Here is a 26,146-nt window from a genome sequence, read left to right as displayed (position 1 = left end):
TGAGGGGGATACTTCAGCACCAAGGGGACCAGACCAAGCCAAGGAGCAGCTGCCGGAGGTGGCACAGAGCCCGCTTGCCGAGGTTACGGCTCGTGGGAAAGCCATAGTGATCGCAGAGACTACAAACTCCAGACCAGCGCCGCTTCCTGAACAAAAGGCCGAAGAGGACGAAGTAGAAGAGGTCCTGGGCCGTCCCCAAGACAAACGACAACATGTATATGTGTCGCGCTGGCGGAACGACCAGTGGGTTATGCATGAGGAAATCCCAGAGGTCGAAGAGACCCTAAAAGTTGAACGAGCAGCAAAACGTCTGGTGACGGAAGTCCAAGTATGTTTGGCTTGACCACTTCATCCTGCTATTCAGTCAAACTATCTGACTTAGCTTGTTTATATGCAGGACTTGATGAAGACCGCAAAGTACCGAAAAAGGTGCTTCGACCAAATTGAGGGGATCACGGCAAACAATAGAGAACTAGCGGCCGAGGTAGAACGCTTGCGCCGCCAACTTGAAGCCGCCGACCAGGAGAGGACGGAGCAAGAGGCACAAAACCAAAACCTGGTCCTCCAGCTCAGTAACAAAGAGCAGGAAAAAACAAGTAAGTTGTCATTTTATCACAGCAAGTGCATGACACGTGTTGTTGCATTGTTGGTAGTGACAGCTGTAGCGCAGGCTTAGAAACCGAAGTAGGCCGTCTCCAAGAGGAGAATAGCCGCGTGGCCGTAGAGTGTGGTCGCCTGAAGGAAGACAACAAGAAACTAGCGCACGACCAGTCGCAACTCTGGGACCGCACTACCAAGATGGAGGAACTGAAAAGTAAGTGTTCCAGACCACCTTGGTTATTCTATTGCCCGCCTTATCTTGTCGTGGCGTGACATTTTAATGCCTTGTGCAGTTTGCAGTTTTGAAAGTAAATGCCAAAAAACATCTGGAAGCCATGATGAAAGATCGTGACGGCTGGAAGGCGTGATGCCTAGAGATCACCGAGGATCGGGACACATGGAAGAACCAGTGCCAGGAGGTGGCAACTGGCATTTTGCCCGTCCTCGACCTTATCGACCCAGCGCTTACAGAGGAAGTGCCAAGGACACCGCAGCTCGGACTGGTCGAGAGATGCCAAAAGGCATGGGGATGGTTCCAAGAGTTCGTGAAGGAGGCAAGTGAGTACACAGGTGCACATGTGCTAAGCATGGTGCTTGCCCACTACCCCCTGATCGATCTCAAGCGCCTGGAGGCTGGGTACCCAAAGGAGGTAGACCCAGACAAGGCTGAGGAGCTTCGGATGACCCAGCTGGACCTGTCGTCAAAGATAATTGGCGACATTAACCTGTGTGGAGGTGGGACGGCACCTGTACGGGGTACGCCATCGATAAGTCAGCTGGAAACGCCATCAGTTGCGAGCCAACTGACAAAACCTACGGTCTCGACCAGCCAGGCATTGGCGGGGCCATCCCCTTCAGCTCGACCAGTACAAGAGTCTCTGAGACTCGAGCAGGATATCAGAAGCAGCGAGCAGCGGGTGCCGCGTGTCCCGACCAGCCAATAGAATAGGCTAGAGCTGTAGAAGAAGGATGTAGTTGTGTTATTGTAAACTTGGGCCTCTTCAGGCAAGCTTGTAATAACATAACTGTATATCATCATAAGCTTGTTTGTTTTGTATAAAACGTATTTAAGCTTGAAATTCCTTTTTGTGTAACTAAGTGAGAACATGTTAGCGTTCTGTTTAGTTGTACCAGTTTACTCGACACGTCATCCTGAAAAGTTTGTACGGCCCCGATTTGCCATGTGGTCAGAGTGTGAGGTGCGTGACCTGTGCACACGTAGACGCAGACAAGTCAAACCAGGGGGGACCTGCCGATCACCCGTAGCGTAGAGAGCGGATCTCGTGCACGCGTTGGGAGGAACCAGAGACAGGGCCTGCTCCGAAAACCCGAGAAGGAATGGTGGTCGGCTTTGTCTGGCTAAGTTAAAGTAACCATAAAATTCGAAGTGACACATCAGAATGGTCGGAGAAATCATAATAGCTTTATTGAATGAAATTGAAAGTACAAGAGGAGTACATATCTTAGTAGTTAAGCATAGAAACGCCTAAGCTTGTCGATGTGCCATGAATTAGGTACGTCTGTACCGTCCAGGTGAGCTAACCTGTAAGATATTGGTCGTGTGACATCCTTGATCATGAAGGGCCCTTCCCATGGAGTTGTGAGTTTATGGACACCAGCCTGATTCGTCTTCCACTTCAGGACCAGGTCACCGACCACGAAGAACCACTCTTTAACGTTCTTGTTGTAGTACCTGCGCAAAACAGCAAGGTATTTGGCTGTACGTACGCAAGAGTCAAGCCGCTTCTCTTCTGCACTATTCACTTTGAGCTCCCGCACTTCGTTGACCCTGCCTTTGTCAAAGTTCTCGACCCGTGCTGATCTGAAAGCTATATCTATTGGGAGGACTGCCTCAACACCGTACACCATAAAGTATGGTGAGACGCCGGTGTTACGACTAGGCTGAGTTCTGAGGCCCCAGACCACGGCTGGTAACTCTTTGAGCCATCTTCCGGGAGCTTTGTCATTTTCTCTGTACATCCTCTTCTTCAATGCGTCCAAGATCATGCCGTTTGCCCGCTCGACTTGTCCATTAGCTCTAGGGTGCGCCACCGAGACGTATTTTACTACTATACTCCTTTCATCGCAGAAGTCCCAAAAAGCGTTCCCGGTGAACTGAGTACCCAGATCAGTGATGATGCTGTTGGGTATGCCGAAATGGTGGATGACCTGGTCGAGGAACGTGACAGCCTTTTCTGAGGATGCCTGTACCAAAGGCATGTATTCTATCCACTTAGAAAATTTGTCGATCAGCACAAAGACGCATGTAAATTTCCCAGGAGCCAGTTTGAAGGGCCCGATCATATCCAGTCCCTAGCATGCGAAGGGCCAAGAGGCTGGTATTGTCTGGATCTCATGTGCTGGTACGTGGATTCTCTTGGTGAAGAACTGACAACCCTCACAGTGGTGGACTAGCTTCTCTACGTCGGCTACTGCTGACGGACAATAGAACCCTGCTTGGAAAGTCTTACCGATCAGCGTTCTTGAGGCCGCGTGGTTGCCGCAGGAGCCAGAGTGGATTTGGTCTAGGAGATGTTCGCCATCCTCCTGGGTTATACACTTCATCAAGATTTCCTCCTTTACGTTTTTGCGCCATAACTTGCCATCGACGAGCAGATACTGCTTACTACGACGCATTAGTCGCTCATTTTCTGTCCGATCAGTGTAACCGCTGCCATCTGTTAGGTACTTGATGAAAGGTATTCTCCAGTCGGGCTCATGAGTGGTCGAAGGCGGCTCGGTGGTGCTCGACGCTGGAACCGTAGCCACCAATTGCTGGTCTGGAGGCTTGTCGACCATGGAATCTTCCTCTTCGATGGAAGGCGTGAGCAGGTCTTGGACGAATACGCCATGTGGGACTTTGGCTCGGGATGATCCTAACTTTGACAGCGCATCCGCTGCTTGATTCTTGTCTCGGACCACGTGTATGTACTCGATGCCATAGAACCTGCCTTCCAGCTTTCTGATCGATTTGCAGTATGCATCCATCTTTTCGCTGGTCGTGTCCCAGTCCTTGTTGAGTTGGTTGATGACCAGAGCCGAGTCTCCGTAGACATAGAGACATTTAATGCCAAGCTCAACCGCAATGCGCAAACCATGTAGGCATGCTTCGTACTCGGCGGCATTATTAGATGCTGGGAAATAAATCTTGAGGACGTACTGGAGCTGCTCCTTGGATGGTGACATGAAAAGGACTCCTGCTCCCGCACCGTCAATGTTGAGAGAGCCATCGAAGTACATCGTCCAATACTCGTCGGATCCCGGAGAGGCAGGCGTGCTTAAGTCTGTCCACTCGACGATGAAATCGATGAGTCCCTGAGACTTGATTGTAGTACGGCTTGCAAATTCCAAGGAGAAGGGGCATAGCTCCATTGCCCATTTGACGATGCGCTCATTCACATCCTTGTTGCTAATGATGTCTCGCAGAGGGTACTCAGTCATGACCACCACACGATATCTGTCGAAGTAGTGTTTCAACTTTCGGGATGTTATCAGTATGGCGTAGATCAACTTCTGAATCTGTGGGTACCTGGTCTTGGACTCATTGAGTACCTCACTGATGAAATAGATTGGTCGCTGTACCTTATAGATGTGGCCGGGCTCATCGCGCTCGACCACCATGGCCGTGGAGACCACTCGATTAGTAGCCGCAATGTAAAGCATGAGTGTTTCGTCTTCTCTGGGAGCAGTGAGGACCGGAGGTGACGTAAGGTATTGTTTTAGCTCTGTGAAGGCATCGTCTGCTTCCTTCGACCACTCAAACTTTTCAGATGCTTTGAGCAGTTTAAAGAACGGTAATCCTTTTTTGCCTAATCTTGATATGAAACGACTGAGGGCGGCCATGCATCCGGTAAGCTTCTGAACATCCTTCACCTTTTTGGGCAGCTTCATGTCCAAGACAGCTTTGACTTTCTCTGGGTTAGGGCATATGCCGTCGTGACTGCTGATGTTGCCAAGTAGTATGCCAGAAGGAACACCAAAGATGCACTTTTTTGGGTTTAATTTCCACTGGAATGTGTTAAGGGCTGCAAAGGTGCATTCCAGGTTGTCAACAAGGGTATGTGCTTCCTTGGTTTTGACAACTATATCATCAACATAAGCCTCGACGAGGCCGTCTTTTATCTCGTCGTTGAGGCAGGCCTGTATAGCGCGTTGGTAGGTAGCCCCGGCGTTCTTGAGCCCGAATGACATGGTCATGTAGCAGTAGGCGCCGAAAGGCGTGATAAAAGATGTCTTGATCTGGTCATCCTTTTTGAGAGCGATCTGGTGATAACCAAAGTAGCAATCGAGAAAGGAAAGCAGCTCGCAACCGGCGGTTGAATCTATGACCTCGTCTATGCGAGGTAAGCCGAAGGGGTCCTTAGGGCAGTGTTTGTTGAGATCAGTGTAATCAACGCACATTCTCCATTCATTATTCTTTTTGCATACAAGAACCGGGTTGGCTAACCACTCCGGATGATACACTTCTTTAATAAATCCGGCTGCCAAAAGCCGCGTAACTTCTACCCTAATTGCCTCCTTTTTGTCGTGAGCGAACCGTCGTAGCTTCTGCTTAATAGGTTTGGCCTTGCCGTTGACATTCAAGGAGTGCTCGATCAAGTTCCGAGGTACACCGGGCATGCCAGCAGGTTTCCATGCGAACACATCCATGTTGCTCCTCAAGAACCTGACGAGCGCGTCTTCCTATTTGGGATCCAGGTTGGCCCCGATAAGGGCCGTTTTGCTGGGATCACCGTCGACCAGCTAGATCACCTTGTGCTCCTTGGACTTGATGTTCTTGCGTGGAGCCTCGAGCTCTGGGATCTCCAGGTGGTCGACCGAGGTCTTCTTGGCGTCGAGCATGGTCTCGGCCATGCGAATAGAGAGGTCGTGAGGCTCTGCTATTTTGAAACTGTCGTCCTCGTAGGTATAAGCTGCGTACACGTTGCCTCGGAGGGTTAGAACTCCTTTCTCGGTAGGCATCTTGAGCACCAGATACCTATAATGAGGTATGGCCATGAACTTGGTGAGCGACGGTCGACCCAGAATAGCATGGTAGGTGCCGTCAAAGTCAGCGACCATGAAGTTGACGTAGTCAGTGCGGAAGTGGTCTGGAGTCCCAAATTGCACAGGTAACGTGATCTGCCCGAGAGGTGTAGAGCTCTGTCCGGGGAGAACACCCTAGAACTATGCCTCGTACGGCTTGAGGTTCGCCTGGGCTATTTTTAGGGCGAGCAGACTGTTCTTGAACAGTATATCGATGGAGCTACCGCTATCGATCAGTACTCTGTCGAACTGAACCTTGTTGATACAAGGATCGAGGACTAGGGGAAAACATCCTGGCTCAGGTATTGCGGCCCATTGGTCCTTTCTGCTGAAGGAGATTTCGCGGTGAGACCACGGAGGGAGCCACGGATCAATGAGGAGGTTGTCGGTGTTGGCCACGTTCAAGCAAGCACGGGCGAGCAGCTTGCGTTCTCGTTTGGTCTCGATGGACACTTTGCCTCCGATGATGGTGTGCACGCGATCGGTTGGCTTGACGTACTTGTGACGAGGATCTGCGTCTTCGTCGTCGTTGTCCTCGTTACGCTGTTCCCCTGCGTCGTTAGGCTTGTCGGACGTATCCGGAGCCTATTGACGCGTGTAGATAGACTTGAGAACGCGGCAATTCTCCATGGTATGGTTTGACTTAGGATGGAGCTGGCAGGGCCCTTTCAATGCTTTGGCGTAGTCGTCTTCGTAGTTACGACGTCCGCCACCTTTTTTAACGGTGTTGACCTCGCCGTCGTCTTCCCGAGCACGCTTGCCCCTGTAATCGTCGTGGCGGTTATGCCGCTGATTACGTTGGTCGCGGTGGTCGTAGGAGTCGTTGCGCTGGTTGCGGCGGTCAAAATTGTCGTTCCGACCACGGTTGCCATGGTAGTCGTCACGGTGTGGGGGTGGTCGGAGCGTGGAACCCTTGCTGCTTCTTCGATAATTATCTTTTTAGCGTCGTTGGCGTCCGCATATTTCTTAGCAGTGGCCAGGAGCGCTGTGACTGATTCAGGTCTCTTGCGGAGGAGCTTGTCCCTCAAGGCGTCGTGGAAGCGGAGGCCAGTGATGAAAGCCTTGATTGCCTCGTTGTCAGAGATTGATGGGACCTTGATGCGCATCTCCGAGAAACGCTGGACGTACTCGCGCAGTGGCTCATCTTTTCGATCTTGAATCCGTTGTAGATCATATTTGTTGCCGGGTTGTTCGCAAGTAGCAATGAAGTTGTCGATGAAGGCTTGCTTGAGCTCTTGCCAAGAATCAAAGTAGTTTGCCGGCAAGCTGACCAGCCATTGGTGACCTTCATGGCCAACAGCAACTGGGAAGTAGTTAGACATGACGTGCTCATCAGCAATGGCTGATCTGCACGCGGTTTCATAGAGCATGACCCATAATTCGGGGTTTTCCTGGCCATCGTACTTCTGAAGTTTCTCGAGCTTGAAGTTCTTGGGCCATATGACTTGGTGAAGGTGCGGAGTAAACTGCTTCAAACCTGGCGGACCGTGGGCAGTGTCATATTCCATACGGCGATAACTTTCGTAGGATGCTCGATCGTTGGCTCTTTGGTTGATGTGATCGCGCAGATCGCATTCCCCAAGGTAGCGGCGGAGATCGTTATTGCCATCACGGCGATCCCAGTTGCCATCTTGATTAACCCTGCGACCGTGGTGACCGCGGCGATTATCGCGGTTATCACGGCGGTTGTCATCCCGAACATCACGGCGGTTGTCCTCCCGACGGCGGTTGTCATCCCGACCACTGTCATGACCACCATTTCCGCCTTGACGGTTGTCTGATGGGTCGTTGTTGCGTGAGCCACGTTGGTTGGGTGGCTGTGAGCGACTTGAGTATTGGCGGCTGTGGCTTGATTCGACTGAAACAGATGGAGCCCGGGCTTGATTCATCATCTCTGCGGTCTGAGCCATAGCAGCCGTCAGATAATCTTGTATATCATCGTGAACTGCCTGGGTTTCCGGGGTGTTGGGTAGCCATTGCATTGTCGCCATGGCGACGGCTACGTTGGCGCTTGGAGTCCTGAAGACCTGTTTGTCCCCCACCCTATCGAAAGCATTGTTAAGGTCGCGTGGCTGGACCCTTATGCATCATGCCTCCTCTTCTACTTCAGCTTCAATTTGCTGGCGATTAAGCCGGTCAATATTGCATGCCTCGTGTGCAATCCTTTCTTGTTCTATTTCGCCAACTGCTGGCGGTTCGTCATTGTTGACAACATTGATCAAATCCCCTCGCCTTGACGAGAAAGACGGGAATTGTGGGAACCCCGGGGCATGGTCTGGGATATCCAGATTGTATTCGATGCCTTCATTGTCGTGATGCTAGAGCTCGGTGTGGACGGAGGCATTAGATGCGATGCCAGACGAGGAGCCGGAGTCACCCTCTTGGACAGTGTGGATGGATCCTTCTTGATAATCCTCAATCCAAATCATGTTGACAAAGTTGCGTGGCTTCGACCGAGGTCGATGTACAAGACACAAATCTGAGCAGCGCTGTATATTATACGCGTAGTTGGAGGCAGCGTTTCGCAGGCCGTAGGGCTGGGCCTAGTAGTTCTCCGTCGAGGCTTCACACTCAGAGAGCCAGAGTCCCATCTTGGAGGCTGGCCAGCGACGAGCAGAGCGCCCTTCAGGAGTAGATATGACCACGAGATCTGTACCAAGTCGTGTAGGACGACTGGCCCGAGCGGGTCGGGTAGATCTGTTGTGGGGAGCGGTTACCTGCTCATTAGGTCGACTTTGAATTGCACTTACCAGAGCTAGGGTTTCCGCGAGTTTGGTGCCAACCCGATCGATGGAGTCGAGCAGGTCGGTGTTGTTGATCTGCTTCCCTTCGTAGCGGGGAAGCGGACGACGAGTGGTCGGCGTGGCTGAAGATGATGCAGGCGTGGTCGGAGCCAGATGTACCATGGTCGGAGCCCGATCCATCGTGGTCGGAGCCGTATCCACCGTGGTCGGAGCCGTATCCACCGTGGTCGGAGCCGTAGCCGATGTAGGTGAAGTAGTGGTCGACGCAGACTGAATCCACGCCTCCTCCGTGGTCATGGCGATGAAGTCGTCGGAGCCGGTGGTCCAGGTGATCTGGTCGACGGTGAACGTGAGGCCATTCGGCGTAGCCATGGAGCCAGAGATGATGACCATCTTGTTTGCTTGGAGAGCAGTACGCACACCCCCTACCTGGCATGCCACTGTCGACGAAATATGGTCGGCAGTCTACCTAGGGTATGCCCAAGGTAGTAGATTGTCGGCAGACAGATGCGCAAGCCACAAACAAGACGGTGACGCAAGACAGACACGAGGTTTTATCCAGGTTCGGCCGCCAAGAAGGCGTAATACCTACATCCTGTGTCTGATTGTATTGTTGTATGTCGATGAGAGATGTTTTTTAGAGGGGTCCCCTGCCCACCTTATATAGTCCGGGGGCAGGGTTACAGATCTGAAAACTAATCCTAGTCAGTTACAATTGCCATAGGTGGCCGGATAAGGATTCCTATTCTAACCGACCAAGATCTTGCTTGATCGCCAAATCTGTCTTGACTCCTTGCGTGGGACTTCGAACAGGTTGGCCGGGCCATGCGTCGTCTTCTGGTGGACCGAACCCACTGATCCGGGCCGGGCCAAGCTTAGCCATAAGGGTATAGGGGTTAATACCCCCACAAACATCATGTCCAAGGTAACATATGATAACTTGTTAGAAGGGCCTTTGTTTCCTACATATATTCAATTATAGATGGTGGACCATACAATTCGGTTTCTGGACAGAATAGCAAAAGACATCTTAGTGAAGATCGAAGATGACTATGTTCTGAAAGTGCATCTAGCCCCTTAGTGGGTTTTGGATGATTGAATGACAACGCGATTAAAGGTCTAACATATTTGCTAAGTGTGAAACAGGACATTGAAAGTCTCACATACACTTGAGTTCAAATATAAAGCCAAAATGATGTGTTTTTGTATAAACAATCTAGTTCAAGCATAAGACAACAATGCAAATGGAATTCATGTAAAGGCTTATTTATTGTGGGATTTCATGATTGATGAAGATGGTGTTCTATGGAATTCATTGTATGATTCAACACAAGATGTGACTTGATGGTTTGAGATGGTGAAGATAGCAAGGAAAGGCTTCGAGGTACTAAGCAAGGGTGAAGGGCAAGCGACTGCTTGACGGCCGAAGAACCTAGCTAGGGTGAAGAAGGAAGTACTTGCATTTAGTTGAGGTACTAATCAAGCTATAATGGTCATATTGATGTGGAGGTCAAATCATTATTAGATTGATTGTTGGAAGTGACTTGGTACATTTGGGGTTATCTATATTTGATGAATAAAATCAAGTCACGTGCTCATGATGGCTATGCTCAAGTGAAAAGATCAATATTGACATGTTGGCACCCTCACTTAATGAAGATTGAAAGACATGGCATCGATTCAAAGGAGATCAACTCAAAAAAAGGTTTAAATTCATTTTTCATTTAATCTTGAGTTAATAGGTATGCCATACTATTAAGAGCGATGGATCATATTGATAGATGATTATTCATAAGTGCTCAAGACAACCTATGAGAGGTTTGAGTGAAAGAGAGAAGAGAGAAACTAACTTGGTGTGCTGTGGCCGAGCATACCGGACATGTGTCCGGTATGGCAGGGGTCACTTCGATGTTTCTCTAATTGGGTTTGTCGGAAGTCCCGAACTTGAGTCAGGAGTTCCAGGAGTTGAAAGTCTCGACAAGAGTCGAGAGTCCCGACACCTTACTGATGTGAGAGCTAACTGCCCAAGTATTACCGAACATGTCCGGTATGCCTACCGGACGTGTCCGGTATGCACCAATAGCTCTCTAACGGCTAGTTTTTCAAAAGTGACAAGGTCAGAAGTTCCACCAAGAAAGAGTCAGGAGTTCCAGGCATTGGAAGTCTCAGTAATCGTCAGGAGTTTTGACACCCCGCATTCTTATAACTCTCTAACCTTTGGCGCAGTGCAAGTCAAGCTCAACTGCTAGAAAATGGCTAGTTTTTCAAGGGGGCTATAAATACCCCCAAGCCTCCACCTTTGGAGGCTGCTGATTCTGCTGGTTGACATACATGTTTTTGAGCCTTGCAAACACTCTCCAACCCTCTCTTAGTGAGTGATTCATCCCAATTGCCAAATCCATTTGTGGGTGGAGAGAGAATTCAAAAAATAGAGCAATCCAACCACTTGAGCACTTGTGCATATTGTCAATCTCATGATTTGCATTTGTTACTCTTGGACTCTTTGGTCCTAGATGGCTAGGCGTCGCCGGAGAGAACCCGAGAGATTGTGGTTGCCTCAGAAAGTCTGTAACGGTCGATTCCGCCACAGCAAGGGAAGGAATCAACTAGTGGAAGGAGGAAAAGGAGTTGAAAAAGACTCCGGCTAGAGTGACCTTTGTGGTACCCTCCAGGGCTGATCTTCGCTGGGTCATCCACAGCCCCCTCAACGGAGAGTATGACCCAGCAGAGTCTGAACTTCGGTAAATAAAATATCGTGTCTCAATTCGCATTTCATTTGATATTTGTGATCCACTTGTGTTGCTTGAGATCTTGTGCAGGTTACCTATGTGTGGCACCATCTTTAATGGGTGCCTACAGGTTGGATTCAAGTTTGGAATTGAAAGGAGCAAGTTAGGGTTCACTCTGTGGAACACGTGTATACCGGACGTGTTCGGTAGCACTATCGGACATGTCCGATATTTCTTACAGCACCTGAGTTAAGCGGACGTGTCCGATAACTATATCGAACATGTCCGGTATTGGCCCCTACCCTATTTTTATCTATTCACTACATTAATCTTTGTGTTGTAGGTTTTAGTCTCCTAGATTCACTTAGTATCTTTTATATACTCGTTGGCTAACTTGTGAGGGGTTGCATTACTCTGAGTTGGAATTTCCACTCGAAAACTCCCATTACTAATCATTTTCGCTATTAAAGGTGTTAATTTTCAAAAACGCCTATTCATCCCCTCTAGGCAACATCCTAGGTCCTTTCAAGTGGTATCAGAGCTAGAACTCACCTAAAGCTTCACCGCCATGAGAAAAGGATGTCGACGCCTATCGAGTTGGAGCCGGTGCTTCTCCAAAATGATGGTCAAACTTTCTACCTTAGTCAATTCATGTACTCAATGCTTTTAGGGATATTAGTCCTCTTGTTGAGCATAGTGTGGATGCAAGCATGCCTCTTCCTATAGTTGATTGGAGCAACTACAAAAAATTGTTAAAAGAGGAAGAGATATGTGTGCAACTCAATGCTCAAGCTATTAATGTCATTTTGAGTACATTGAGTGCAGAGGTTCAAGATGAGGAAATCTTTAATGGACAACCACCTCCGGAGAGTGCTCATCTCATTTGGACTAGACTTGTTGAATTGTACGGAAAATCCAAATGTGATGATGCTATTGAGTGCAATTCAATGGAAAGTATGTCCATTGTGTCTTCATGCAGCGAAGAAGCCTCACAAGACCTCAAGAGCGCCGAGCCGGAGCAAGAAGTGCAAGCAACGCATGACCTGCTGTCTGCCTGCACATGCCTACCGGACGTGTCCGGTATGGCCGAGGCAGCACAGCAGCAAGTAGCTATTTGCAAGGAGTCGATTGAGTAAACGCTGATATCTGCTGAATCAAATGTGACACTAGGATCGGTTCTCTCCGAACGACGTCAGCAGATAACGATGACGAGATATGATTGGCATAGAGAAGATACATATCGGACTCTACAAAAGGGGAAAGATTAGAGTCTAAGTTATCTTAAGATAGAAATATTTCCTTCATACCAAAAATTGTACTGAGTCGTACTCGAGTAGGGTTCGTTCTAGGCTCCGGGTATAAATACCAAACCCCGGCTATTATAAAGAACACACAATCAATCAAATACAAGTCAATTACTTTTTCGGCTCTGGCCACCCCTTAAGAGTAGGAGTAGAGTAGATCTCGGCGAGTTCTTCAGCGAGTACGGCTGCATCGATCTGGTCGACCTCCACTGCTTGTCTGTAAGTACCATCATGGTTTATACCTCTGTTCGTATGGCTGCATCGATCCGGTCGACCCCAACTGCGACTCTGGTATAGGCTAGTTATCGACTCTTGTCTAGTTCAAGTATGGCCTGTATGATTCTGCCTCACACCCCACTGCTTGAACTAGATCAAGGTCAAGTTATCGGCTCTACCTTAGAATGGCAGTCTCTGGTAGATTCATTAAGTTACCGATATAACTTATTGCTTTCATTGTTTATCTAATTACAGCAATATCATTCTCCCCGTTTGAGATTGATTTCGATCGGCCTTATATCTTATTTAACCCATCGTTTGTTAATCTAAAACTGATCTAATCCACACCTTGAACGATGAGTTATGTTTTTATCGGCTGTTTTATATCAATCTTAATCGTGCATAGCGTGCGGTTAAGGCATGTTGCGTCTCGAGTAGATCTATTGGCTAGCGAAAACCGTTCCATGGCCCGTTATCATAGCCTGTGTGATTCTGCCTCACACCCCATTGTTAGTACCGTGGAGTGGGGATCATTATTCAGTAGATCTATTCCTGGTAAGGCATGACCCTAACTGTGCGCTATGCCTGAATCAGCTGTTTTAGCCGATATCGAAAGCTTTCACGAACAGTTTGCATCACGAGACCGTTGAAGTAAAGATAGGTTGAAAGATGTGTTAGCCCCATGATCTTATTATTGTATTACGGCCTGCATGATTCTGCCTCATGCCCCACTGATATTAGTAATGAGTTAGGGTCGTCAAGTCTATTGTTGTTTCTACGGCCTGCATGATTCTGCCTCATGCCCCACTGGTCATAGCGATAGATGAGATCTAATATATTCATTAAATTTATCTTTATTAAATGGTTGAATGGTGCTGAATTGTTTCTTTATATAAAAAAGGGATTCGGTTACTTGTAATCATTGGCTTAGTAGAAACTGATCATCATTGATATCTTATTGCCATTGATTAATATTTTCTCAAATAATATTTATCCTGGATGATAACCGATTCTTCTTACACAACCCCATGAGCTTAACCAATTTATTCTTATGAATATGCTAGAATCGACTATTTAGTCGATCTCCTCTCATATCGGCTATCAGAGCCGCACATTCGGGACTGTCTGGCAACACCGGCACGTTACGCCCTTAATTACTGATAAACTTTCTCTCCTTGTCAATTGCAGGGTCAAATTGACTGGCACGTCTCGGGAGGATTGCACAGGATAGACCACCCCTGCGCTGAAGCTAGACGGATCTGCTCCATCGAACGGACCCTTCCGGCTTGCTGCGTGTATCCTCGGCACGGAGACAAAAATTCTGTGTCGACAGCGTCCTCGCCCACCTCAGGCTCGCCATCGAGTGCCTCCACGAGGACGTCACAGCATCTGAGCCCTTGACATGGAGGGTTGGAGGGAGGTGCTGCCACGGAACCCGGAGGATCAGCGGACCACCACTATGCACACCCCAGGGCTGACGCGATGGCGCCGCATCCGACGCGCTGCGCGACAGGTGCCTAAACTATCTCTCCTACACTCATAGGCTCACCACCTGCCGCATGCCTCTGTGGTGCTTGTGATGTCGTGCATTCTGGCACCTCGCCAGAGACTGCAAGCGGCCCAGGTCACCGAAGAACTCTAGGAACGACGTCGGCGCTCTTCTGGTCAGCTACGCTTTGTCAGGGCGTGGCGGCCGAACAGCCCTGGAACGCCGGAGGGCTCGCAGGCTGGCCAACCAACCCCTCCCAGCAGCCCGCTGTGAGCCGGCAAGAATGACCCTATCATCTGCAACCACGAGCCATTGCCGCCCGGACATCCGATGGACAGGCAGGTGGAGAGCGCGTGCATCATCCAGCGCATCACCACCATTGATGACGCCGAAGCTGGACTGCGGCACTGTTGACACCAATTTTGGCATACACAAAAATGTGTGAAAACATTTATACCATATTAAATAAAATGGTATAGATGATTAAGTTTTATATGAATATGATATAGGCAAATAAGAAATAATATAACATGGCTAAAGAGGAAAAGAAGATGGAGCAAAAAGAAAAAGGGGACACACATGTACATATATGCATGAGCGTGTTCACGCATAGAAAGAAAATGAAACTAATGTATGTATATATATATGAGGTTGGTTATGAAATATAGTGCATACAAATATGCACGATGAGTGAAGGTGTATACCTATATAGGGTTCTGAATTCTAAAGGGCATTGACAGCATAATCTATCATATAAGTGACGTGGTGATTATTCAAAAGGAGAAAGAAAAAGATAATGACTTATGCAAATGTATATGCATGTACGGAACAAGTCGGACCATGGATACTCTCATACAGCGCTGCGGGAGTAAATAAGTATTATCACATGTCCCATAAATACACCCGGCCGTAAATGCAAACACTTTGCACACGCATGGATTAAAGTATGATCATGCAACGTATAGTATAGTGGTGTATATATACTACCTAGCGTGTAGCGCTACGTATGCCGGCCAGGAGATAAACCTCCCCATTTTCCTTTATTAAATTAATTACTTCAATCTAAAGATAAAGTGGCCCACAAGCCATAGAGAGGGAGCAGCAGGTCTCGATGCGACAAGTCCAAGTCCAAAGGAGGATTCAAACTTCCACGAACTTCACATCCGGAAAGAGTCCCGTCCAGCAGTCGCGCGGGAGATACCCAAATTCCGTCTCCATGCCAAGTGCTATCTTTGCCTACGCTATATGTGTGGGTTCAAACCAACAGGAACCGGGCATGCTAGTAGTAGAGCAGGTTTGAGCATACTAAAATCAAAGAAATAGCCAGAGGATGCTCCGTGCTTGGGCCTTGACCAAGTTAGACGAGAACTACTTTGACCAAGTCCGGAGAGACCCACGATCACACGTTCTCCGCCAGCGCGCGCAGCAATTCAAACTCCAGCGCGCCGGTGTCATTAGCGAAGGGAAATCAAATTTAAAGGAGTGCCAAGTCTTAGAACCGCTGGTTGCTTGTCTATAAGTAGCAGGCTAGTGCAAACGTTCGAGCCCCCCCCCCCCCCCCCCCCCCCCCCACACACACACACATACACATACACATATACAGCTCGATCGCTGGGCTGGCTGGCGCTGGCTGGGCTGGCCAGCCCCCTCACATGAGTACTGTTCATCTGAACCAGCCAGCAATACTTCTATCTTACATAAACGAACCAGCAATGATACGAACCAGCCAACCGAACAAGCTGATACACCTGGCTCTCTAATCCACAGTGCCGTCAGGCTCCCCACACATACACTCCCATAGCAAACACCTGCCAACTTCCCACCTCAAACACAGCACCGTCCGGCTGCCTTCCCGCATCGTCGAAGCACACACCGGAGGCCCTCTCCGGACCAGCCGGCGGAAGCAGCTACGCTCGTTCGTCGGTGCCCGGAACAAGATGGGAACCCCAGTTCTTTTCAGACTCTCGGTCCGATCTTCAGTGACAAATCAAGGAGCCCCGCTCCTGTCTCTCTACCTCCCTTTTGATCTGCGACAACTTCATCGACAAGTTTCTTGTCCTCCTCCATTCTGGTAAATAGGGCTAGTGAGGGTGGTGCCCCATACATGGACGTCATGTCTTGGTAAAAGGTAAAAAGAGCTGGTAACGGCCGGTTGCGCTGCACGCATGGGCTACACGCCCCGGTTAAAAGATGAATGCATTGTGCAAAGAAGTCTCGTGCCCTGGTAAAGAATCGGTCAGCAGCGCCAAGATTGCGTGATGCGCGCGGGTCTCGTGCCCCGCTAAAGATGTAAAAGGCCAGCAGATGTGCCTCGTTGAAATTTCGGAGCGGACGCATTTTGGCTGCATATATTTTGGCCATGGCCCGCCGGCCTATTTTCATACTGTGCATCAAAGAGAATAAATAGGCCCGACAGAATAATGTCAATTTTTCTATGTGTATTGACACGCACAGAAAAATCACGCAATTTTTCTGTGGGTTTTCGAATATTTATGTCGGGTTTTTTGAAACGCACATGTGTATAGAGAAACACACACAGAAAAATGCAACACCCACAGAAGTATTCGAGTTTCCAGTAGTGTTGGGTGCACCAAGTCAACCCGATGTCGGCGTCCAAGGCGGAGAGCCATCCCCAAGGTCGTCTGGCTACACATCGCCGAGAATGAGATCTCCATCACCGACGAATAGGCCACGGTTGTCTTCGGCAACTACGGCCATTCGTCTGTTGCAAGGACGTGCTCATGTACCAAGTCATCATCCACATTCGTAAACAGGGCCTTAACAAGGTTATAGAACTAAATTTTGACTTTAGGAGTTGGTAGACCTAAGTAGCACATGGCCACAAATTTAAGGACAACCAATGTATTTGTCATTTTATTGTCCCTGAAAGCATATAATTTTAGATTTTATGCAGCCCAGACTTTCTTACGTATAATTAAGTTTATAAAAAATTGCACAAATATTTATGTCACCAAATAAATTTACTAAAAAATATATTATATAATTAATATAATGATTTTGTATCATAAATGTTAGGTATTTTTGGTATAGATTTGGTCAAACTTTACATTGTTGGACTACTATAAAAGTGAGAATTACATTTTTTTTGAGACAAAAGGGAATAATTTATTGACTTTGGGTAGAACTCTAGGGTGTTTAATATAATATTAGCATAACATTAAATATATATGCAGCCTCCCTTTCGTACGTGATACCATTTCGAAAATGTCGTCACAGGGACTGCCCAGCGCGCACTAAATACAATGACAAAACTGCAAAAGCACTTAAACCACCCAGTACTAATAATGCCCTCACCCTCGTTTAATTTGGAAGTTTTGTTGCACGTACTGCTGGGAGTCTATTTAATTATGAGAGAATTATTTATTTGGCACTGAAACAAACCAGTGTTTCGTATTTGGCACTCAAAAATTTGAACTTTCTTATCTGGCAACAAGTTGAAATTTCCTTTCGTAAATGGCATTGTCGTCCATTTAGGGCAGTAACGGTGTCAAGTGACCGGCAAAAAGGCATAAATACCCTTGTTTGCAGCAGAAACCCATGGTGCCAAATAGGAAAGTTCAAGTATTTTCGTATGGTGCCAAATAGGGAAGTTCAAGTATTTTCGTATGGTGCCAAATAGGGAAGTTCAAGTATTTTCGTATGGTGCCAAATAGGGAAGTTCAAGTATTTTCGTATGGTGCCAAATAGGGAAGTTCAAGTATTTTCGTATGGACGATATTGGCCTCAACTACTTCCCTCATCCTAGTCACTGACGGTAGGCCCCACGCGTGCTCATCGTCAACTGCAGCCATCAGCAGTTTTCGTACGTGTGCACTGATGGATCTAGCTATCACAACAATCTCCTAATTTAGTGGTCAAAAGAATAATAGCACACCTTTGGTCTAATCTGAAAGTGAATATAAGTGTTGCTGCTAGCTAAATATAATATGGAAACTGTATTGCATTTAATTATATCTTTATAATATGGAAATTGCATGAGAGAGTTTAAGTATTCAAGCTCAGAGTAATTTCTTAGTATACTTAGACATTCCACTTGAAATGAAAACTAAGATGAAAATTGCTTTGATTGTGAAAAACATAGCGACATAATTAGTGCTTCTTTTGGACAATAAACTCACCCAAAAATTTCTAGGGAAACCATTTCTTCCTTAGGAGTTTCAAGAATATGGGGAAGGGTGTTAGTGGCAAGCCATGTACAAGAATGCCAGACCAAACCACTAATCAAAACAAGAATGCCATGTACAAGAATTTACTGAACTAGTCAAAATGACATCATTTCACCTGAAGAAACAGAGGAAACTGAAACTGAGTGCGAACTGAGTGCTTCTGAATCTGATGATGAGCTATTTAACTGAAGAAAAAAATATGCAGCAGTACTGATAAGACAGTGGTCTATACTTGATTGTAACGATGGTATTTTGTACCAGTTCTTAGGATTTTCAGAGTCATACCTTATAACTAATCATTGCATTACTCAAACAATTGCAAATAAGACTCTTGACTAATTATAATTAACCTCGCCTCGCAAAACAAACATTTCAAGGAAGACTGCAATATGTCCAATTACTACATGTACATGGCAAGATAAACTATTGAAAAACTTCATATAAAATCAACTACCCAGATCCCAACAAATTCTGAAAAAAGGTTTGACTTTTGGACCCTCCACTGGCATACCATGTTATATAGCACCAGCAATATTTCAAAAAATCCATTCTGCATTCAATCTTCAGCGTAATTCCTGCAAATAGACATTTGCAAAACACAAAGCACATCTAACAGAGAGTGCACATCTGTTGGAGCAAAACTACATACTAAAGAGGGCGTATTTGACGGCAGATCGAATATCTCACCTTGGAGTTGGATTCATTCCAAGATCACAGCCGCCAAGATCTCCGGTGCTAGTCACGGCCGCCACAGCAGCACGCTCAAACCGACGGGAAAGGATCAAGAACACGCAGCTAGAATCGTTCCTCGTTCAAGAGCATGGGAGGAATTGTCCGTACCTGGGTCGGTCGCCAATGGTGGAGAATCCAAGCCTACGGAAGGAGGAGCCGACACCCCAGATCGGATGGGGATGCGGCGGCGGCACCGCTTTTTGCTGGCCGGCGGTGGGCTAGGGCGACGGCGGGCTTGGGGGCGGCGGGCTTGGGAGGCGGCGTGCTAGGGCGACGGGGGGCTAGGGACTGGGGTGGCGGCGTCGTTGGATTCGGCGACGTGGGCCTGGGGAGGGGGGCTGCGGGGCTCCGACTAGGGAGTTCGGCTGCGGTGGGATTGGGAGACGGCGGCAGTGGCTACTGACGGCGCCTAGCCCGCGGAGCCCTCCTGCGGCGCCCGGCGGAGGAGCCCTCCTGGTGGCGCGCTAAGTCGGGATCTGCTGGTGGCTGGCGGCGTCAGTCTCTGCTGGCTGCCGGGTTTTTTCCCCGAGTCGCATGAGTAGGATTGACAAATGGGGATGGGTTCTGAGGCAACCTATTTTAGTGGGCTCAACATTTAGCATCTCTTTTGCCGTGCGGTGTCCCGCCCAACACTATCATCTTATTTGCTTCGGCGCATAGCCTTCGACGACACTTTGACAGTGGTTTGCTTAGGCTACGACGACAGTTTGTTTGTCTTATAACTTTCGCCGACACTTTTTAGGTTGGAAGGACAAACGCCGACACATAACGTGTAGCCTTACATTATTATTGGCAACAGTTAAGGTGACCCTAAAAAAGGTATATCATTGCCGACACTTTATGTGTTGTCAAAAGGCTAGTTTTACCAACACATAACTGTAGGAAAAAGTAGGTTATGGTGTAGTGATAGTAGTCCAACAATGTAAAGTTTGACCAAATCTATACCAAAAATACCTAACATTTATGATACAAAATCATTATATTAATTATAAAATATATTTTTTAGTAAATTTATTTGGTGACATAAATATTTATGCAATTTTTTTATAAACTTAATTATACCTAAGAAAGTCTAGGCTGCGTAAAATCTAAAATTATATGCTTTCTGGGACGGAGAAAGTATCAAGAGTTAAAATGACAAATACATTGGTTGTCCTTAAATTTGTGGCCATGTGCTACTTAGGTCTACCAACTCCTAGAGTCAAAATTTAGTTCTATAACCTTGTTAAGGCCTTGTTTACGAATGTGGATGATGACACGGTACATTAGCACATCCTTGCGACAGACGAATGGCCATAGTTGCCGAAGAGAACCGTGGCCTATTCATCGGTGATGGCGATCTCATTCTCGGCGATGTGTAGCCAGACGACCTTGGGGATGACTCTCCGCCTTGGACGCCGATATCGGGTTGACTTGGTGCACCCAAGAGCTTGGAGCCAGGATCTTGGCTATGGTGTCTTTCCGCCAAACGTGCGGCGGGATGCCCTCGACCTCGAGCGACGCCTTGAATTGCATGGATGCGGCTTCAGCGTGCGCCAAACGCATCCAGGGGTGTAGCACCAGCGTTGTGCCGGCCACCGGCACCATGGAAGCTGTGAGGAGAGTGTTGCAGATCATGGGATCGGCATAGCACGATGAAGTTCCCCGAGAAGAACGGGACCACCATGAATGCACCCTCCTGGACGCCATTGATGCACCGCAGGGCGCGAGTGGCATCGGCGGCAGTGACCACGATAGTTGCATCCGCTGCCAGCACCGTGATAGTGAGACAAATTTGATTTTGGTTAAATTTAATTGGGACAAAAGAAAAAGAGCAGGTATTGCAAGTCCATACTTCCATAATTCTTATATTTGCATAAACATTATGTTAATTACGTCTCCGTAGAGAACACCCCTGATTAAGAGTTCCAACATGAGTACATGAAAAATAAGATTACATCATATGGCTTCCTACTACAAACTACGAAAAAAGAAAACAAAGTCTTCGGTCTTGTAGTCTCGGATGGATGGATGGATGCATGAGTATGTTTTGCATTTGGCGATGGTCATTTCTTGGATAAATAGTGCATCGTATCGTGTATGCACGTGGTTTACTTTTGAAGACTAAGTTTGACATAGTCTCATCAGGCCATGCAAAACTCTGGATCGACATGTTTGATATATGTGGATGCACTCGACATATGGTGCGATATTTTATATGGGCACTTGCCAAGGTTCAGGAAGATATGTTGTTGAGCCAAACCTAGGCGTGACACATGGAGTTGATTTGTTTTATCAAAGTTGGCGTACATGCTCATGACATGGTATTTGACCAAGGGTTCACATGCACTATGCTATTTAATTTGATTTGATTTGGTTCGTTATAGCTGGACATAATCTTATATGAGTGCAGTCTAACTAAGGGGCTAGATTTAAGTTAGCCGTAATGCATAGCATTTGGAGGGCCTATCTGGGGCATAATTGACATTTCCTTTGAACATGACATGAGTTCATTTCTTGGCAAACTAACGCACACTCTTTGTAAAAACAAATGACCGATAGCTTATTTGGGTTTTTTAGGAGACCACGATGTGCATGTATTTAGTTTATGCAAAGCTTTTATGAATATCATGTTATTTATTTAGGCCATGACGTAGTTACGTCTTAATAACTCGGCATATGGCCTATGTATGATTATTTGGACATATATGCATTTTGACATATGTGCATGCCGACAGAAGAAAATTTATACATTTATGTGATAAACATTTATTTGATGCGTTGTATCATATATATATATATATATATATATATATATATATATATATATATATATATATATATATGCACGTGATTCATTATATCATGCAAGATTATGGATTGGGATGCTTTGACATATATGATGTAATATTTTATTTGGGTCTAAGCTAGTACGTTTATATTGCCATGGCTTAGAAAGATATGTGTGGCATCACCAGACTAGAGTATGTAGTTAACTTATTTTATCAGAGTTAACGTGTATACTCATAGCATGGTATTTGGCCATGGATTAGCATATATTATGCAATTTACTTTAATTTGAATGCGATCACTAACTTGGCATCATATTCTCTTTTGTGCAATGCATGCCGGGCGGAGCATATTGGGATACTTTATTACTTAGGGCGTGCAATTAGGTGCTAGCCATGCAGTATATTAGAATAGAATCCTTTAGTTGCAAAATGGTGTGTTTGGAGATGAGCCGTGTAATGCATTTGATCCTTCTTACCTTAAAAAATATTTAACTATTTAACATTGAAATGACGATTGGTTTTGTGCCGGAAGAAGCCTGGAAGCTAGCAGTATTCCCGGCGTATTGCATATGCATGGACTGAAGATTTCTACATGCAGTACATGGCTATCTTTTCTTTTGGCATAATCTCTAATGCACAGATGTCTATTTCTTCAATTTAATATAAACTAGCGCACGAACTTTCTTTATGGCCGTTGCATGCACTTTAGAGCATCTCCAATCGTTATGCATTTGGAGCTATGCATTTTGGGCAATTGGAGCACCCCCAAATGAAAATGGCAAGGCTATATTCGGGTGTTTTCCAACCGTTATGCAAAATGCATAGTCCAACAAGTGTTTTTTTTCCGGAAATATCTTTTTCTCGGCAATCATTCCCGCGCCGCAAATTTTTTCCGCGCCAAACAACGCCCCATTCCCGCGCCAAACATCGTCGAAGGAGGTCGTGTCGCCGCCGTCGCGTTGAACCAGGTCGCGATGAGGTGATTCCATTCAGGTCGCGTTGAACCAGCTCGTGTCGCCGCCGTCGCGTACGAAGTGCGATCAACACCATCGCCGTACGTCACTTCCAGGTCACAGCTGCTTGTATTGTGCCAGTTCGTCACTTCGCCGTACGTCACACCATCGCCGTACGTCCCTTCCCCTTCACCATCAGCTCGCGATCGCCGCCAGTTCGTCGTCAAGGCAATGTACTGGCGAATTTCTTGAAGCCAACATGGGATCCAGGGTACCGGAGAATGGACCAAGCCGTATTGCACAGCGCATCGCCAAGGTTTGCACTTCGTAGCCGAATATCTTGATCCAATTCATGTGTTGTTTGTTCCATGTTCTTATTAGCTGCGCAATTATTATCAGTTGAAGGCTTCCAGATCACGTCGCCGAAACCAATTGCTTGACGATTCTTCGGACGACGAGGCGTACGACATGGTCACAGCTGCTTGTATTGTGCGCTCATTTTTTCCAGAGAAACGAAGCCATGGTGGTTCGGTCCCTGGCCACGCTATGATTTTTCGCGATAGAGAAGGAGGCCACCGGAGGATGTATCAAGATTACTTGGCGCCGAATCCGACGTACGGTCATGATTTATTCCGTCGGAGGTTGATGTTTTGGACATTACACTAATTCATAGTATTTCTTTTGTTATGTCAATTTGCTGACCTTTTTGTTTTGTATTCTTCAGATTCAGAATGAGCAAGACACTTTTCCGTCGCATCATGGATGCAGTTGAAGCACATGATAATTACTTTGTGCAGAAAAGAGATGCCTGTGGTGTGCTCGGTCTGAGTTGCTTCCAGAAAGTGACTGCCGCTCTTCGTATGCTCACATATGGAGTCTTTGCTGATTCTACAGATGAGTATATCCGTATTGGTGAGAGCACTGCCCTTGAGAGCCTGCGTAAGTTTGTTGCTACAATTGTTGAAATATTTGAAGCTGAATACTTGAGACACCCCACTGAGGCTGACGTAGCACGCTTGCTGGCAGTCAATGAGAAAAGAGGTTTCCCAGGCATGTTAGGGTCGATCGATTGTATGCATTGGGAATGGAAGAATTGTCCAATGCAATCACAGGGGCAGTACAAGGGTCATGCGAACAGGCCAACTATCATTTTAGAAGCTGTTGCATCTCATGACCTTTGGTGTTGGCATGCATTTTATGGGATGCCTGGTTCTCATAATGATATCAACGTTCTTCACCGGTCTCCACTGTTTGACAACCTGACTGAAGGAAAAGCTCCGGAGGTGAACTATACCATTAATGGCCATGAGTACAAGATGGGGTATTTCCTCGCCGATGGTATTTACCCCCACTGGGCGACTTTAGTGAAGACCATCTCCAATCCTATGGGGAACAAGGCCAAATATTTTGCAAGAGCACAAGAAGCTGTGAGGAAGGATGTCGAAAGATTTTTTGGTGTATTTCAGTCTAGGTTTGCCATTATAGCACATCCAGGTCGCATTTGGGACACAGAGACACTAGCTTTGATCGTGAGGGCTTGTGTTATCATGCACAATATGATTGTTGAAGATGAAAGAGTTCTGGACCCTGATGAGCGGTTCCCGGATGCCCCAAATGATAATGTGCAACCTTCGCATGGGACGCCCACTCGCACACTGGCTGAATTTATTGAAGCCAGTAAAAAGATTAGAGACAAGCCAACACATTTTCAGTTGAAAGAAGACCTCATCGAGCACCTTTGGAATCGTCATCCTGATTTATACCCCATGGAACCGGCATCATGATTTGTAATCACCATAATATTATTTGCCATAGTGTTTTAATTCAAGTGTAATAAACATTTTTTATTAGTGTTTTCAGTGAAGTGTAACGAACATATTTCATGATGAATTATTAGTATGAATTCTTGCTGTGGAGTGTACTAGTTTGCGCCAAATCTCACATCATCAATGATGAGCAGCAGTACCAAATAATTAGTATGAATTCTTGCTGTGGAGTGTACTAGTTTGCGCCAAATCTCACATCATCAATGATGAGCAGCAGTACCAAATAATTTATAACTGCACAAGCATCTCGACAGCAGGCACTAGGCACACGTTGAACACATACTCAGGAAAAATAATATGATAGCTCCAGGATCCAGTTTAACATACTCGGATAAAATAATATGATAGCTCCAGGAATTTAAATATCACTCAAGCACACTGAATTTAAATATTTGAAGGGAAATAATCTTTCTACGCTAAATCTAATTTTCCGCGTGTCGCGCAAGGATCTTCTTCCTCATAATCTGAATCCACTGCAACTGTTGGTCGTCGAGGGAGCTCGTGTCCGCAAGCATTATGTCTTTCTCCTCCTTCATTAGGGTTGCTTCAGCAAGTTTCTTCTCCGCCTCAATTGAATCCTTGTCTACCTGTGCTGTAGCCTCTCTCGCCTTTTCTCTTTCCTTGTCCCGTGCCTCCTTCTTCTCCATCATCTTGTTCAACGCTACAATACTAGCGTCGTTGCCTCCCCACTTAGCTTTTTTTGCCTCCTTCTGACCCGGTGGCCTCTTACGTTCTGCGGAACCTGCGTCTGGAACCTCTAGTCCTTCAGCATTGTTCTTTTCGTCCCCTGTGCTCGGCGTGGAGTCCTTGGAACTCTTCTGTTTTCTCTTAGGGGCTTGTTTCTGCTTCGTACCTTGTTCAAGCCTCCATGACTTCCACTTGTCTTCATCCTTGAGCTTGTACCAGCAATGCATAAAAGCAAACGACTTATGCTCATCGTCGTCTGCCGTGTAGGTCTCCAAAGCATCATTAATCTGCACAATTGAAAATAAGAAAAATGTTTGAATGTGTAAACTTAACCAAATATTTAACAAGTACAAAATAACCAACTCTGAAAGCGTACCATGTCTTGGATAGTCTTTCCACTAGCATTCCTACGAAGAATCTTGTCATAGGCTGAACAGAACTTGTTCACTTCCTTCTGAATAGTCCCCCACCTATGCATAATTGAATTTTCTGTCCTAGCAGCTTCAGTTTTTTTATGTTCATCAAAGTATGCACGAACTCGACCCCAGAATGTTGCTTGCCTTTGATTTGCCCCATGAATAGGATCCTTGCTTACCTTACACCAAGCTACGCATATTATTTTGTCTTCGTTTTGATCAAATTTTTTAGACCTATGTGACAGATTTTTCCGAGCACTACGGGTAGCACCTACTTCGGTTGGATCCACTAGGGAAACATCTTCTTGAGATTCATGAGGCATAGCATTACTATTTGCCTGGCTTTGTGGAGTTAGTGTAAAGGGCAATTCGTTTAAGCCAGGAATATGTTCAGAATCAGCTGCGAGTATGCCTGTATAGAGTTCAAGGTCATCCATTTGAACGAATCTACAAAATAGGATAAAATA

The 26,146-nt window shown here is 46.6% G+C and overlaps 2 protein-coding genes across 2 annotated transcripts; one reads left to right on the top strand and one right to left on the bottom strand.

Moving 5' to 3' along the window:
- Nucleotides 1–23,016: 23,016 nt before the first annotated feature.
- Nucleotides 23,017–24,557, top strand: LOC136483159 (uncharacterized). The gene is made up of 3 exons (XM_066480244.1): nt 23,017–23,066; nt 23,150–23,391; nt 23,475–24,557. Exons 2-3 carry the CDS (start codon nt 23,219–23,221, stop codon nt 24,532–24,534), a joined length of 1,233 nt encoding a protein of 410 aa, XP_066336341.1. The 5' UTR covers nt 23,017–23,066; nt 23,150–23,218; the 3' UTR covers nt 24,535–24,557.
- Nucleotides 24,558–24,871: 314 nt separating this feature from the next.
- On the bottom strand, nt 24,872–25,824 carry LOC136483158 (glutathione S-transferase T2-like). The gene is made up of 2 exons (XM_066480243.1): nt 25,640–25,824; nt 24,872–25,550 (listed from the first exon to the last, which is right to left on the bottom strand). Exons 1-2 carry the CDS (start codon nt 25,739–25,741, stop codon nt 24,999–25,001), a joined length of 654 nt encoding a protein of 217 aa, XP_066336340.1. The 5' UTR covers nt 25,742–25,824; the 3' UTR covers nt 24,872–24,998.
- Between the last annotated feature and the right edge of the window lie 322 nt (nt 25,825–26,146).

The sequence above is a fragment of the Miscanthus floridulus genome, chromosome 9 (genome assembly GCF_019320115.1).
Source record: "Miscanthus floridulus cultivar M001 chromosome 9, ASM1932011v1, whole genome shotgun sequence".
Lineage (NCBI taxonomy): Eukaryota > Viridiplantae > Streptophyta > Magnoliopsida > Poales > Poaceae > Miscanthus > Miscanthus floridulus.
Note: the sequence above shows the minus strand (reverse complement) of the source record. Positions and strands in the feature narration are given on the sequence as shown.